Raw genomic sequence first — 17,079 nt, 5'->3', positions numbered from 1 at the left:
TGGCGCGCTCCTGAAGCGTAGCGGTCGCTATGGAGCTGTTGGGCGAGTACATCGGACTGGAAGGGCAGCGACAGCAGCTGCGGGTGCCTTGTGAGGCGCCGGGCGTCACCGACCCATTCCAGAGCTTGTTGTCCGGTGTGGCTCAGATGAGGGAGCTGGTGACTGAGCTCTTCGGCTCTCAGGTACAGCCGGAAGCACAGGACCGGGGGACGGCGGCTCCCGACGAGGCCTTGGACGGTGAGCTTTGAGACGGTTCAGGGAGCGACAGGAGGGCGGGCAGGGGCGCCCGGAGAAATTTGGGCTGTACCTGGACTCATTTAGCAGGACTCCTTTTCACGATTCTCTTTTCATTTATGTCACACAAAAAACGTGCTGAACGCCTGCGGCCCTGTGCCAGTCACTGGGCTGAACTCTGGAGAAAGAATGACGTGAATGCGACTCAGTTCCTGTTCTTATGGAACTCTGTGGGAGGTTAGACAGACAAACATTCTTATTAAAGAGTAGAAGGAATGACCCTAGGCTTCTCTGTAACTATTGCAAACCTAAAGAACCCAAGAAGGCTTCAGAAAGAGCATGACTTCTAAGCTGGACTTAGAAGGATGGAAAGGAATTTTCCCAGGCGTGAACTTACAAATATGTTTGGAAGACCGCCATCTATTACAGAATAGGAACAGGTTCTGAAGATTGGAATAGATTTCAGATAAACAAGGCTTCACTGTCAGGGACTCCTTTCATTTCCCAGTGTGGTAGGTGCAGTTTGAAAGCAGAAATGGAAATTTTAACTGTATTCTTAAGTCTTGTCTTGAATACCCTGAGCTGAAGAACCTAAGAACTAAATATTGAACTCAGGGCTTACTTCCCCTATTGTTGTTGAGGTTCAGTCGCTCAGTTGTGTCCAACTCTGCAACTCCATGGACTGTAGCACACCAGGCTCCTCTGTCCTTCTCTGTCTCCCAGAGCTTGCTCAAATTCAGGTACATTTAAACTGCAGTGCCATCCAGCCATCTCATCCTTTGTCTCCCCCTTCTCCATCTGCCCTCAATCTTTCCTAGCATCAGTCTTTTCCAGTGAGTCAGCTCTTTGCCTCAGGTGGCCAAATTATTGGAGCTTCAGCTTCAGCATCAGTCCATCCAATGAATATTCAGGGTTGATTTTCTTTTGGATTAACAGATTTCATCTCCTTGCCTTCCAAGGGACCCTCAAGAGTCTTCTCCAGTACCACAGTTCAAAAGCATCAGTTCTTCAGCACTCAGCCTTCTTTATGGACCAACTCTCACATCTGTACATGACTACTGAAAAAACCATAGCTTTGACTATACAGACCTTTGTCGTCAGAGTGATGTCTGTGCTTTTAATACACTGTCTAGGTTTGTCATAGCTTTCCTTCCAAGGATCAAGTGTCTTAATTTCGTGGCTGCAGTCACTGTCTGCCGTGATTTTGGAGCCCAAGAAAATAAAATCTGTCACTGCTTCCACTTTTTCCCCATCTATCTGTCATGAAGTGATGGGACTGGGTGCCATCTTCTTTGTCTTTGAATGTTGAGTTTTAAGCCAGCTTCTTCACTCTCCTCTTTCAGCTTCATCAAGAGGTTCTTTAGTTGCTCTTCACTTTCTGCCATTAAGGTGGTATTATCTGTGTATCTGATGTTATTGATACTTCTCCTGGCACTCTTGATTCCAGCTTGTGCTTCATCCAGCTTGGAATAAGCAGAGTGACAATATACAGCTTTGATGTACTCCTTTCCCAATTTTGAACAAGTTTGTTGTTTCCTGTCTAGTTCTAACTGTTGTTTCTTGACCGCATACGGTTTGGGGATTGGAATAAAAACTGACCTTTTCCAGTCCTCTGGCCACTGCTGAGTTTTCCAAATTTGCTGACATATCAAACAGCATCATCTTTTAAGATTCTAAATAGCTCAGCTGGAGTTCTATCACCTACATTAGGTTTGTTCATAGTCCTAAGGTCCACTTGACTTCAGACTCCAGGATATCCAGCTCTAGGTGAGTGACCACACTATTGTGGTTATCCGTGTCATTAAGACTTCTTGTATAGTTCTTCTGTGTAGTCTTGCCACCTCTTAATTTCTTCTGCTTCTGTTAGGTCCTTACCATTTCTGTCCTTTTATCATGCCTGTCTTTGCATGAAATGTTCCCTTGGTGTCTCCAATTTTCTTGAAGAGATCTGTCTTTCCCATTCTATTATTTTCTGTTTCTTTGCATTGTTCATTAAGAAGGCCTTCTTATCTCTCCTTAATATTCTTTGGAACTCTGCATTCAAAAGGGTATATCTTTCTCTTTCTCCCTTGCTTTTCACCTCTCTTCTTTCCTCAGCTCTTTGTAAAGCCTCCTTGGACAACCACTTTACCTTCTTGCGTTTCTTTTACTTTGGAATGGTTTTGGTCACTGCCTACTGCACAGTGTTACAAACCTCCATCCATAGTTCTTCAGGCACTCTGTCTGCAAATCTAATTCCTTGAATCTATTTGTCACCTCCACTGTATAATCATAAGTGATTTTATTTAGGTCATACTTGAATGGCCTAGTGATTTTCCCCTACTTTCTTCCATTTAAACATGAATTTTATAATAAGGAGTTCATGATATGAGCCACAGTCAGCTCCAGATCATGACTATGTGGAGCTTCTCCATCTTAAGTTGCAAAGAACATAATCAGTCTGATTTCAGTATTGAGCAGATAGTGATGTCCATGTGTAGAGGCATCTCTTCGGTCATTGGAAAAAGGTGTTTGCTACGACCAGCGTGTTCTCTTGACAATACTCTTAACCTTTGCCCTGCTTCATTTTGTACTCCAAGGCCAAACTTACCTGTTTCTCCAGGTATCTCTTGACTTCCTGCTTTTGCATTCCAGTCCCCTATGATGAAAAGGACATCATTTTTGGTATTAGTTCTAGAAGTTGTAGGTCTTCATACAACCAGTCAACTTTAGCTTCTTCAGCATCAGTGGTTGAGACATCGACTTGGGTTACTGTGATGTTGACTGGTTTGCCTTGGAAACGAACCGAGATCATTCTTTCGTTTTTGAGATTGCACCCAAGTACTGCATTTCAGACTCTTTTGTTGACTATGAGGGCTACTTCATTTCTTTCCAAAGGATTCTTAACCACTGTAGTAGATATAATGGTTGTCTGAATTAAATTCGCCCATTCCTGTCCATCTTAGTTCACTGATTCCTAAGATGTTCATGTTCACTCTTGTCATTTCCTACTTGACTGTGTCCAGTTTACCTTCCAGACATTCTTGGTTTCTATGCAATATTGTTCTTTACAACATCAGACTTTACTTTCACCACCAGACACATCCATGACTGAGCATCATTCCTGCTTTACCCCAGCTGCTTCATTTTTCTGGGGCTATTAGTAATTGCCCTCTGCTCTTCCCCAGTAGCATATTGGACACCTTCCAACCTGGGGGCTCATCTTCTAGCGTCATCTTTTTGCCTTTTCATATTGTCCATGGGGTTCTCTAGACAAGAATACTGGAGTGGATTGGCATTTCCTTCTCCAGTGGACCATGTTTTATCAGAATTCTTCACTATGACGCATCCATCTTGGGTGGCACTGCGCAACATGGCTTGCAGCTTCATTGAATAACGCAAGCCCCTTCACCATGACAAGGCTGTGATCATGAAGGTGTAACTCCTTTGTAGAGGAGCTTAAACTGTACTGTACTTTCCTTTTCTTTCCATCTTGTTTACATCTTGATAGTGCCAGATAATATGATAGAACCAACTCAGAATATTATGTGAATTTCAGACAGTAGATTGTTTTCCATCAGCATGAAGTCCTGGTTCTTGGCTCCAAAAGATCCTCTCTAAACCGTTGAAAATACTGTCATTGGAATAAGGACAGGTACAGATGGAGCCATTTAAAAAATGGCTTGCTGGAAAAATAACTTCTACTTTTTCTGCTAATAATGGGTCATTAATAGCTTCATATATGAGGACATGCTTTTGTATGTTTAATCAAGTCCCCAAGGAGTTTCAGTTTGAATTTCCTTTGTTGAAAATGATAGAGGGACTTCCCTGGCGCTCCACTGGTTAAGACTATATGCTTGCACTGCGGGAAGCACAGGTTTGATCCCTGATTGGGGAACTAACATCCCTCGTGCCCTGTGGTGTAGCCCAGAAAAAAAAAAAATGATGGCGATTAAAATGATGAATTTCATCTTATATGAATCATGTCTCAATTAACAAGTACAAAATTTTTTAAATGTAAATATTACAAAAGTGATAGAATGCAATACTAAAATGACAAATGGTGATCATTTTTTCTGTATAGGAATACTGAGTCATGGTGTTATAAACCTGGTACTAACAGTGTTGTGGGTCAGTTATACTTCAGTTGAAAAAAAAAATCATCATAATGACCAAAAAAGACAATCCAATTGCCAGGCGTGCAGAAAACTTGACCGAATAAGATATACAAATGGCCAGTAAGCACATGAAAAGATGCTGAACATCACTGGCTTTTAGAGAAAGGCAAATCAAAGCCACAATGACATAGCGTGTCATACCCACCAGGAAGGCTATAATTGTAAAGAACAGTAACGTGTTTTGACTAGGATGTGAAGAAATTGGAGCCCTCATACTTTGCTGGTGGAAACGTAAAATGGGGTGCCTTCTTTGGAAAACACTTCAGTAGTTCCTCAGAAAAGTTAAATGTAAAATTATCATTCGACCCAACAGTTCTAGTCCTAAAGTTCTACTCCAGGTTCTCCCAAGACAGCTGGAAACATGTTCCCATAAAAACAAATGCACATGTGTTCATAGCCACATTATTGATAATAGCTAAAAAGTAGAAATAACACAAATATCCATCATCTTATGAGTGGATATGCAAAATGTGTATCCATACGGTAGAATATTCCTCAGCAACAAAAAGGAATGAAGTACTGATAAATGCTATACAATGTAAATGAACTTTGAAAGCATAAGTGAAAGAAGGCAGACACAAAAGGCCATATATTTTGATTCATTTATATGAAATGTCCAGAACAGACAAAACTGAGGGGTAAGAAAATAGACTTTTGTTGTTGTTCAGTCGCTCAGTCATGTCCAACTCTTTGCGACTCCTTGGACCAAAGCACACCAGGCCTCCCTGTCCATCACCAACTCCTGGAGTTTTATCAAACTCATGTCCATTGAGTCAGTGATGCCATCCAACCATCTCATCCTCTGTTGTCCCCTTCTCCTCCTCCACTCAATCTTTCCCAGCATCAGGGTCTTTTCCAGTGAGTCAGCTCTTCACATCAGGTGGCCAGAGTATTGGAGCCTAGCATCAGTCCTTCCAGTGAATATTCAGGGTTGATTTCCTTTAGGATTGACTGGTTTCATATCCTTGCAAGCCAAGGGACTCTCAAGAGTCTTCTCCAACACCACAGTTGAAAAGCATCAATTCTTTGACATTCAGCCTTCTTTATAACTCTTATATCCATACATGACTACTGAAAAAACCATCGCTTTGACTGTATAGACTTTTGTTGTCAAAGTGATGTCTCTGCTTTTTAATATGCTGTCTAGGTTTGTCATAGCTTTCCTTCCAAGGAACAAGCATCTTTTAATTTCATGGCTGAAGTCACCATCTGTAGTGATTTTGGAGCCCAAGAAATTAAAGTCTCACTTTCCATTGTTTCCTCATCTATTTGTCATGGAGTGATGGGACTGGATGCCATGATCTTCATTTTTTGAATGTTGAGTTTTAAGCCAGCTTTTTCACTCTCCTATTTCACTTTCATCAAGAGGCTCTTTAGTTCCTCTTCTCTTTCTGCTATAAGGGTGGTGTCATCTGCATATCTGAGGTCATTGATACTTCTCCTGGCAGTCTTGATTCCAGCTTGTGCTTCATCCAGCCCAGCATTTCTCATGATACACTCTGCATATAAGTTAAATGAGGAAAGTAGATTAGTGGTTGCCATGTGCTAAGGGGAATGGGAAGTGAAAGTGAAAGTCGCTCAGTTGTGTCTGACTCTTTGGGACCACATGGACTATACAGTCCATGGGATTCTCCAAGCCAGAATACTGGAGTGGGTACCCTTTCCCTTCTCCAGGGGATCTTCCCAACCCAGGGATCAAACCCAGGTCTCCCGCAATGCAGGTGGATTCTTTACCAACAGAGCCACAAGGAAATCCCAGGAATACTGGAGTGGGTAGCCTAACCCTTCTTCAGCAGATCTTCCCGACCCAGGAAGGGGAAGTGACTGCTAATTGGTATGAGATTTCTTTCTTGGAAGATGAAATGTATTCTAGAGTTAGTGGTGATGGTTTTATAACCTAGTGACTATCTAAATCAATAATCTGTACACTTTGAAAATGAATTTTATGGTGTATGAATTATATCTCCCACGAAAAATGATAGATGGGAAAGGTTTTAAGCATCATAATTCCTGCAGTCTTTTTAACTGTACATATTGCTGATTTGATATGTGCATTGTTTTATTAATCCCTGAAGTGAAATGGTCTCATTATCAACCATTTTAGCTATCTATATTTCTTTCAACGACTGAACATACTGTCATACAACAAATATTTGTTTTAAAAGGTGATGATGAAGATGATTCAGAAGATGAAAATAACACTGATAACAGAACTAATTCAGATGGACCATCTGCAAAACGGCAAAAACCAGCTTAACTAGCTTTTATGAAATTTAAAAGACTGCTACCGTATTTTATTTTACCACACACTGACATTTAAGGAACTTGTGCTCTAATTTGGAAAGCGTTTGTATTTTGCCCTGGGACAGTTTTGTCAAAGAGGAAACTTTTCTGTGTTCATCAAAGAAAGACATAAATGCATAGAAATGAATCCCTTTTCTTGGGTGAGAAGTCAGTTTCAGATCATGGAAATAGACATTTAATAATGTGTGATATCCAGTAAGTTGGCAACTGAATTCTTACTTTATACTTTTTAAATACCCATTGGATTAAATTGTGTGGTGTCCACATGTTTTAGCTTCTGCTTCTGTTATGGAAATACATGTCAAGGTTTATGGACAATAACATTTCAAGGAACTGACATGAGCGAGTGATGAAAATGAGGTGTTAAATTTAAAAATGGCAGGTGCTTCCTTGGTGGTCAAGTGGCTAAGACTCTGCATTCCCAATGCAGGGGGCCTAGGTTCCTTCCCTGGTCAGGGAACTAGATCCTGCACGCTGCAGCTAGAGTTTGCATGCCACAACTAAAGACCCAGCATGACGAAATGAAGACTGAAGATTCTGCACATGCCACAACTAAGACCTGGTGCGGCCAAATAAATTTATTAGTTAATTTAAATTTAAGAATGGCAATTCCATGTAAGTAGAAGGAAAATGGGAATAGTGAGAAATATTGAAGGGAAGGAGAGCCCTTGAGAGAGACCCAAGAAAATCTTGAATCCACACCTGAACTCAATATACAGACTTCTGGAGATGATACCACTCAACAGATAGATGTTTAACTTGTACCTTAAGAGAGTCAAATTGGGGTGTGCTTTTATGCTGGTGATACGCTGTTTATGTTAACACAGGTATAAGTCTTTAGGTAAGCAACCTGTGTTGACTGTAACTTAAGATATTTCATGTCATTCTGTAGTCAGACTTTGATTTTGCTTAACAAGGAACTATCAGATCCTTTAAATACATATATGTATATATTCCTAAAATGTGTGTGTGTATGTATTCCTTTTCTGCTTGTCAGAGGGACTAAGATATTTTTCATTTACTACACATATAAATATTTCCTGATTTATTTTGATGGCTAAACTACAGGGAATCAAATCAAGTAACAGGTAGATATTGAAACACAAATAGTCACAGAATTTTAGAGTTGGAAGTAATCATATAGATTATATGATTTACTCAGAGATGAACTGAATCTTAGATATTTTCCTTGAGTTACAGAACTTACTGGCAGAGCTGGGTTATACACACAGCCTTTAAAAGATTACCATAGTACTTTCACAATTACATATTCTGAAATCTGTAGCTTACAAAGTACATGGTGTAAAGGAAATTGAATTTACACACCTTTTTATATGTTTATAGTATTGTTTTAGTTGGAATATCAGGCTTCTACCAAGTACTCTTATGTAATAAAAACAATACCAACTAGAAAAAGTTATAAATGGTCAGAAATTACCTTGTTTGTTTAGTTTGTGATATGTCTCTGCTATTGGAACTTTAGGTCAGTTACTGATTTACAATAATCTTTTATCTTTATACATTCCTTAGAAAAACTTGGGACTTCCCTGGTGATCCAGTGGTTAAGACTCCAAGCTCCCAATGCACGGGGCCTGGTTTCAATCCCTGGTCAGGGAACTAGATCGCACACGCTGCAACTAAATATCCCGAGTGCTGCAACTAAGACCCGGCACAGCCAAACTAAAAAAAAAAACCTTAACCTGTGAAATTACAATAGTTCATAGTTTTAAAGTAATACCTGAACTTTGCTTCTGAACATTTTATCTCCTTTGTTTAGTAAATATGTTTATAAAGAAGAAATACCAAGATATTCATGCTTGTGGTCTGGTGTTTAGAGGTCTGGGTTATAAGTCTGATGGATCTTTTTCTGATTCTAATACTGTCTTCATAAGTGAGCCACATGTATGACAAAAAAGGTTTTGAAGGTGTGAGGGACTAGTTTGAAGAACCAGTATAAGAGAAATGCCTTGCTGATTTTCTAATCTGCTGCCTTTAAAAGGTAATAACAATAGCCACAGACATACAGGACACAGTTAATGTCTGAAACAGCTTAAGTAAAAGTAAACAACTTTACTTTCATAAAAGAAAGTCAACCCCACCATCCTACCTAAAAATAAGCTTGATGCTAGACTGAGATAATCTTTTAAAATATGAAACATGGAGTTCTAAATGTGAAATACATGGGCATAGACAAATAGATGTGTGTTCTAAAAGTCAGTGCTTTTGTGTCACATTAAGAAATACTTCAATAAAGTTCTGTGACCAAGGACAAGAACTTTTACTCTTTTATAATAGGTTGCTGTTGCTTGGCTACAATATTAGTTAGGAAGTTTTGTTTGGTTTTTTTTTTTTTTTTTTTCAATTTTATTTATTTATTTATTTTTATTTTTATTTTTTTTAATTTTAAAATCTTTAATTCTTACATGTGTTCCCAAACATGAACCCCCCTCCCACCTCCCTCCCCATAGTTAGGAAGTTTGAACAAACATTTCCTCCAGCAGAACTTTCTTGGCTTCTGGGATGTTAGGCCTCATACTATGTGTTTCTGTGGAGCCTAGCCCCCTGTATTGACTCCCTCATGTTATAAAGTGTACTTTATTAGAATTATTTCTTCAAGCTGCTCAATTTTTTTAAAACTTTTATTGAGAAGACTTGTATTTTTAAGAAAATAGAATTGATGTTTTCTTCCAAATGGGATAATCGGTTGGAGACATCTGCGGCTCTCAGTTTATTTTGTAGTACTTTTATCTAGATCCTATTTAGCCTATTAAAGTTACACCTATTCCTCTATAATTAATTCATTTTACAAACATAGTGTATCATTTTTTATGATGCAGTAACATACTGCAGTAAGTGATATAACGTATAAGATATGATAACATACTGCAGTAAGGCACATACACAAAACATCCTGAAAACATAGGCTTTTAAACTCACTTTCAACCACTATGTTGTGATAAAATGATTACAAGAAATTCCAGTTTGAACTTACCCTGGTGGGCAACGGAGCACCACCAAGTTAAACCTGTACTAGAGTTTGCAATTATGTAACTATGGTAGTTACAAATAAATTAACATGTTTGGGGAAATTATGATCATTTTGTGATTTCATCTTGCATACTTAAGTATATAGTAAGATAAGCATGTAAAATTATTATAGAAATTGGAGGATATTTGTAAAATAACAAATGAGAAACAAGTTGGTTAGTTTTTGTGATAGAGTTGGGTTCTTTTCTCACTACTTTGAACATAATTTCAAGTAGATTCAAGATTTTTAGTGTATAAAATAATATTTAAAAAAAAAACAAACTCACAAAAGTACTAAAAGAAAATGGACTGAGTTTTTTTTTTAATAGTATCAGAATGAGTAAGGATACCTAAGCAAGACTTTAAGAAATCCAAACACTGTGATAGAAAAGATTAATAAATATATTTATATGGTAATAAACATTTCTGAACAGTCTGTAAATGAGGTTAAAAGACAAAGGTAGGGCAAAGTATTTAGTGTTTTCAACAGAAATGACCCAAGAACTAATATGCCTTTTATAGCTCTCACATGTACCAGTCAGAAAGACATAGAAATTTCACTTCAAATAAATGAAAATTAAAACCACAACGCAGTATCATTTTTTTACTTTTCAGACCGAAAGGTCAAAAGTTTTGATGCAATATTGAGCTGAAAATGGTGTGAAATCTATAAGATGCTGGTGGTGAGAGTGTTAATTGGTATAAGCTCCTTATAAGTCAAGTTGACTGTCAAAATGTAATGATGCATGCTCTTGGGCCCTATCAGCAATTTCACTGATAGAATTTATCCTATGGGTAATAGCATACATATACACAGGTATATTTACAAGATTATTGATTGCAGCATTATTCTTGGTAACAGGATTGGTGGTGGTGGTTTAGTCAATAAGTCATGTCCATCTCTCGCAATGTCATGGACTGTAACCCGCCAGGCTCCTCTGTCCATGGGATTTTCCCAGACAAGAACACTGGAGTGGGTTGCCATTTTCTTCTCCAGAACAGCAGATTATTAACAATCTAAATGTTTATCAGCAGAAGACCCTAGTTAAACTAGAGGCATTTCAGTACAATAATTCTGTGCAGCCATTAAAAAAAGACCATGTGTTGTTAAGGATCCGTCTCCAGGATATGATGCTAAATGAAAACTAGCAAGATACCAGACAGTGTGTAGAATGCTTCTAGTGGAGAGTACTGGCTAGATATACATACAGTATCTCTGAAAGGAGAGTCAGACTGCATCTGGGAAGAGAGAGTTGGGGTTGCGAGTGAGAGGGAGATTTTTCATTGTATCCTCTTGTTCTCTTTGCATTTTTTTTAAAGAATGTGCTGGGCTTCCTGGATGGCTCAGTGCTAAAGAATGTGCCTGCCAACGCAGGAGACATGAGTTCGATCCCTGGTCCGGGAGGATCCCCCATACCTCGGAGCAGTTAATCCCATGTGCCACGAGTATCGAACCTGTGCTCTAGAGCCCGAGAACCGCAACTACTGAAGCCCATGCACCCTAGAGCCCCTGCTTTGCAAAAGAGAAGCCACTGCAGTGAGAAGCCTGAGCACCGCAACCAAAGAGGAGCCCCTGCTTGTGGCAACCAGAGAAAAGCCGGTGCAGCAGTGAAGACCCAGTGCAGCCAAATATTTTAAAGAAAGAAAGAAAGCATGTGCTACATATTTTTCTACAAAAGCAGGGAAAAAATCACGCTTTTAAAAAAATCCAGTTTTTTTATTTTTATTTTTTGGCTGTGCTGGATCTTCACTGCCGCATGGGGTTTCTTTAGTTGCAGTGATGGGGGAGGGAGTACTGTCTAGTGGTGGCACACAGGCTTCTCATTGTGGTGGTTTCTCTTGTTGCAGAGCGTGGCCTCTAGGCTAGGTGGGGTTCAGCAGTTGTGGCTCCCAGTCTTTGTTGCTTCACAGCATGTGGGCTCTTCCCAGATCAGGAATCAAACCTGTGCTTCCTGCATCAGCAGACAGATTCTTTACCACTGAGCCACCAGGGAAGCCCTCCATGTTTGTTTTTTTTTAATTGGAGGCTAATTACTTTACAACATTGTAGTGATTTTTGCCATACATTGACATGAATCAGCCATGGGTGTACATATGTCCCCCATCCTGAACCCCCCTCCCACTTCCCTACCCATTCCATCCCTCAGGGTCATCCCAATACACCGGCCCTGAGTGCCCTGTCTCAGGCATCGAACCTAGACTGGAGATCTGTTTCACGTATGGTAATATACATGTTTCAATGCTATTCTCTCAAATCATCCCACCCTCGCCTTCTCCCACAGAGTCCAAAAGTCTGTTCTTTACATCTGTGTCTCTTGCTGTCTCGCATATAGGGTCATTGTTACCATCTTTCTAAATTCCATATATATGTGTTAATATACTGTATTGGTATTTTTCTTTCTGACTTACTTCACTCTGTATAATAAACTCCAGTTTCATTAGAACTGATTCAAATGCATTCTTTTTAATAGCTGAGTAATATTCCATTGTGTTTATGTATCACAGCTTACTTATTCATTCATCTGCCGATGGACATCTAGGTTGCTTCCATGTAAACAGTGCTGTGATGAACATTGGGGTACACGTGTCTCTCAATTCTGGTTTCCTTGGTGTGTATGCTAGACAGTGGGATTGCTGGGTCGTATGACCCCGTGCTTTTAAAATAAGGGCAGTTCAGCCATGTTAACAGTTAAAACATTGTCGTGTAAATAATTCAGGCCAGAAATTAAGCAATCCAGGCTTAAGAATGTCCACATTTCCCATCTGACTACTGTTATGTCAGAAGGGGAGTAGAATGCAGTTTCTAAAGAGGTTAGCAGAGCTGGGCTAAATATGAGATAGGGTAACTTTAATAAAAGAGGAGGTATTTCTAAAACTGATGGGCCTAGCTGTAACCCCCTATTGTTCAGTCGTGTCTGACTCTTTGCAACCCCGTGGACTGTAGCACGCCAGGCCTCCCTGTCCCTCACCATCTCCTGGAGTTTGCCAGAGTTCATGTCCATTGCATTGGTGCATTCATACAGTCCATTACAACTATATAAAAAGCTGTAGCCCTCTAGCGAGTGCATTATTCTCAAAGTATAAAAAGAATTTCCCAGTGTTAGTGTAACTATTCCAGTTCTCCGGTGACCTTTGGGATCAGAATTGCTCTATTTAAAGACATGGCCCAGGAAACAGTGAATGCTAGACAGTAAGCCTCTATTTATATCTTTTAAAAAGTAGCAGCTCACATTGGAGCAGCACAAGGCTATTAGGTACAGTTTTAAATAGAAATTTACTCATGCCAAAATTCTGCTGGGAATAGAAGTAACTTCTAGAGGCACCATTACTAGTTTAAGTGAGTGCTTTAATTTAGGGCCAAGATACTGCCCCCTGATACCAGAGTTTAAATTTTGGCCTTGAGAAGAAATTATCCCCATGTGCTGAAACCTGAAAGAGCTTAATAACCAAACTTACGTAGAACATGTGACACATTATGCTATGCACTTTGTTTTTGTTTGGAAAGTGGTAGTCCCTCAGTAGTGTCCAACTCTTTGCGACACCATAGACTGTAGCCTGCCAGGCTCCTCTGTCCATGGAATTCTCCAAGCAAGAATACTGGCATGGGAAGCCATTCCTTTCTCCAGGGGATCTTCCCGAGCCAGGGATCGAACCCGGGTCTCCTGCATTGCAGGCAGGTTCTTCACCATCTGAGCCACCAGGGAAACCCATGCACTCAATAAGCTTAATCTTTTTTCTCTTTGGAGAGTGAAGTAGATTGTTTTGTAGCCTAGTGAGAGAGTTGTCAAGTGGCAGTAAATATCATCCATGTAGTAAGTAGTTACTAAGCACCTACTATGTGCCAAGCACTGTTCTGGGCATAGGCTACCTGACATTAACAGACAAATGCCTGCCCTTATGGAATTTAGATTCTGACAAAATGTGTAACATGTCATATGATGGGAAGTGCTCTGGAGAAAAGTGGGGGAGGCGGATGGTTGATTTTAATCAGAGTGGTCAGAGGCAGCCACACTAAGATGACAGTTGAACAGAGGTCTAAAGAACATGATGGAGCTGGTCAGAGCTGAGCATTCAAGCAGAAAGTACACTGAGCCCAGAGGCCTTGAAACATGTTTTTCTGGCTTGTTCTAGAATCAACAAGAAGACCAGTATGGGTGGCATGGAGCAAGGGATGGAGGGGGTAGTAGAAGATGAAGTCAGGGGCCACTTAGAACTTTGTGTGCCACCTTAAGGACTTTGACTTTTATTCTGAGAAGGGAAACTATAGAAGGATTTTTGAGAAGAGTAACATTTTTAAATGATCCCTTACCACGTGTTTAATAGTAGACTTCTAGGGGACTTGAGCAGACTTTGGTGGTTGGAGAGATCAGCAGCTTATCTTTAAATAGGTTAAATTGCAGGTGCCTGGTAAGATACCTTAGTAGGTATCAGGTAAGTGGTTAGCTATTCAAGACTGGAGCTCAGGAAAGAAATTTGGGTTTTAAAGCCACGAGCCTGGATAAGATGACAAGGGAGCAGAAAAGAACGTGGGCACGCCATCTCTTAGAAATTGAGTAGATGCCCTCAAAAGGAACCAGCAAAAGGCATAGGAAAAGCTGGTGAGGCAGAAGACTAATAGGCAAGTATCTAGAATTGGGCTATTTAGCCACATGTGGCTGCTGAGCTAAAATGTAAAATTCAGTCCCTCAGTCACACTAGCCGCATCTCAAGGGCTCATTTCATGTGGCTTCTGGCTGTTGACAGGGACAGGACAGATAGAGGACGTTTCCATGATCACTAAAATTCTATTGAGCAGTACTGTTCCAGAAGCCAACAGAAGAAAATACTTCAAGGACAAGGGGGTGTGTCCTAAAGTAATTTGAGGGGGAGTTCCCTGGTGGTCCAGTGGTTAGGATTCCATGCTTTCAGTGCCAAGGGTGTGGGTTCAGTCTCTGGTTAGGGAACCAAGATTCCCCCAGGGAGTGGCAAGGCCAAAAAAGGAATGTGAAGACAGACTTGATCGCTGGGTTTAGTTACATGTGAATGACGGGCACGCTGTTGACAAGAGAGCGACTTTGATAGAGACAGAAGCCTGACGGAAGTACATTCAGGATAGACTGGACAATAGGAGTCAGAAAATACAGACATCTCGTTCCCCACCGTGAGCTTGGGCTGGCAGCTGTCTGCAGTCTACCTGGCGTGGTCCTGTCTACACTGACATCCCTGCCACTGAGGGTCCTGACATGCCTGGCCTGCTGCTCCCAGTGCTTCGTGCCCAGATCCATTCTGAACCACTACAGGAGCAGCTCAGGACCGGGGATATTGCCACTGGGCTCACCTCCTGCTTCCTGTGTCCTCCTGCCTGGCGCTGGGCCTCACCACACCTGTTTAACATGGTGAACAAACATACAGGTTTGATTATTTTCTGGGTGCTGTCACTTCAGAGCACTTTATCTGATGATTCCACTTCCCCAAAGAAAAGCTTTTTAATTATGAAAGCTTTGTTTGAAGTAGAATCAAATTCTGAGGGAATCACATTTTTCCCTTTAAAACTAGTGTTTTGTTTTGTTTTGTTCTTAATGACTGTATTTCTTTATTTTTGGCTGTGCAGGGTCTTCAGTTGCTGCATGGGCTTTTCTCTAGTTGCGGCAAATGGGCTACTCTCTAGTTGCAGTATGTGGGAGAGTTTACTAGAATTTGAGGTCTTAAGAAAGTCTCCCTCAATAAAATAAGGAATTACTACTTTACAAGACAATAGCAAACTCACAAACCTTTCATTACATCATTTGTAAGACAAAAAGTGATGGAAATAATGTTCTTAAACGATTTCCAAACTCGCACTGCCTCAGGACAAATCAAATATAGCAAGAAACTGTGCAAAGACTTTTCTTAAATTATGTCCTTTTTTCGATAAGCAGCATAGTAGAATGATATAGCTGGAGATCTGAAGCCAGATATCCTGGGTTCAAATCCTGGCTCTTCCACTAGTGGTATGACCAACAGCAAGTTATTCATTCTGTGTGCCTCAGGCATCCTCATTTTCCTCTTCTGTAAAGTGGTATTAGTACCAACACATACTTGCATCATAGAACTCTCATGCAGCATGAATCGTATATCTCCGGAATCTGCCTGCAGCCATGCATACTTTCAGTAAGTACTCAAAAGATGCAAGTGATTTGGTTACCTGTCCCTTGCAAAAACATGTATTTCAAACTGTTACTTAATTTGAAGACTCAGTGTATCAGTGTCTTGTAGCAAAAAAACATTTCAGTAACTAGACCTTTGGAAGTAGTAAAGGAGAGAAATGAGACTACTGGAGAAGAATCTGATTGTGCCTCTCCTGAGTTACAAGGACACCTGCTTTATCTTTCAAGTAAAAGCTTCCTATGGAATGCCCAGCCTTCCATTCTGGTCAAACTTTACATAAAGCTGCTTGAAGACTTTGATTTTCAGTAGCTCATACAAATTGAGAAAAACCTTTCTTCAGTTCTTTTCCATTTATTAGCATGGTTAGGCAGACAGTACCCAGTGCTGAAACATGTCATCTGTGAGAAGCCCTACAGCTCAGGGATTAGGAATAAAGGCATCAGATGCCGGGTTAGGCTCTGGCTTTGCTTCTTGGCTATGTGACCTTCAGCAAGTTACAGAACTTCAGCTCACTGTCCTTATCTGTAAAATCTGGCTAATAATAACATCTCATAGGGCTGTTGGAGGACTACATGAGTTGACTCACATTAAAGCTCTTAAAATAGAGCCCAAGAGAAGCACCAAAAAATGTTATGATTCTTATTAAAAATCAGTGTAAAACATTTCTCTGGTATCGATGACATAACTATAAAAATATATCTTGATCTCACCCAGAAAAAAAAGAAAAAAAAAATTCCTAAAATCTAGTTTTCCATTTTTCAGTTATTTGTATTGTTGCCAGACATGAGGTAGTGAGTACAGACGCAAAAGAGGCAGTACAGGGGTCACATCTTCATGCAGTTAACCTATCGCCTGAAGACTACTCTTTAGGCAGAAAAGAAAATCAGAGGGATGGTGACTTGAGAGCATCGCTTAGCACACATCTGACAGGGATTGGAATGTTTTCATTGAACACCTTGTTTCCATTTTCTATGTGTTAGATTGCTCAGCTTTCAAACATTTAGTCTTTTCCCAAGTAGTTTTTTTTTTAATTGCATTAATAATTCTAGCTAATAGCGCCCGCAGCATTACCAAGAGGAAGACATTTTGCTTCTCAAGACACCCATCGCCTCAATAATTTCATACCAATTTCTCACAAGCTGATAGCAAACGAGCATAGTGCCTTAGCTACAATGGGATGAACTGGTGTTTTAGTTTCAAGAATTTTAAAGCAAGCCAAATAATTGTATAA

The 17,079-nt window shown here is 40.2% G+C and overlaps 1 protein-coding gene across 1 annotated transcript; it reads left to right on the top strand.

Annotated features, from left to right (window-relative positions):
• Nucleotides 1–20: 20 nt before the first annotated feature.
• LOC128066564 (EKC/KEOPS complex subunit GON7) lies at nucleotides 21–7,647 on the top strand. The gene is made up of 2 exons (XM_052659602.1): nucleotides 21–237; nucleotides 6,557–7,647. Exons 1-2 carry the CDS (start codon nucleotides 30–32, stop codon nucleotides 6,646–6,648), a joined length of 300 nt encoding a protein of 99 aa, XP_052515562.1. The 5' UTR covers nucleotides 21–29; the 3' UTR covers nucleotides 6,649–7,647.
• The last annotated feature ends 9,432 nt before the right edge of the window (nucleotides 7,648–17,079 follow it).

This window comes from Budorcas taxicolor, chromosome 21, assembly GCF_023091745.1.
Source record: "Budorcas taxicolor isolate Tak-1 chromosome 21, Takin1.1, whole genome shotgun sequence".
Taxonomy (NCBI): Eukaryota; Metazoa; Chordata; class Mammalia; order Artiodactyla; family Bovidae; genus Budorcas; species Budorcas taxicolor.
Note: the sequence above shows the minus strand (reverse complement) of the source record. Positions and strands in the feature narration are given on the sequence as shown.

Bases quoted from the DNA above. Each gene is read 5' to 3' on its own strand.
- LOC128066564 (XM_052659602.1), top strand. From the start codon at position 30: ATGGAGCTGTTGGGCGAGTACATCGGACTGGAAGGGCAGCGACAGCAG. The intron at 238-6,556 runs GTGAGCTTTGAG...TTGTTTTAAAAG, and splicing joins TCCCGACGAGGCCTTGGACG to GTGATGATGAAGATGATTCA.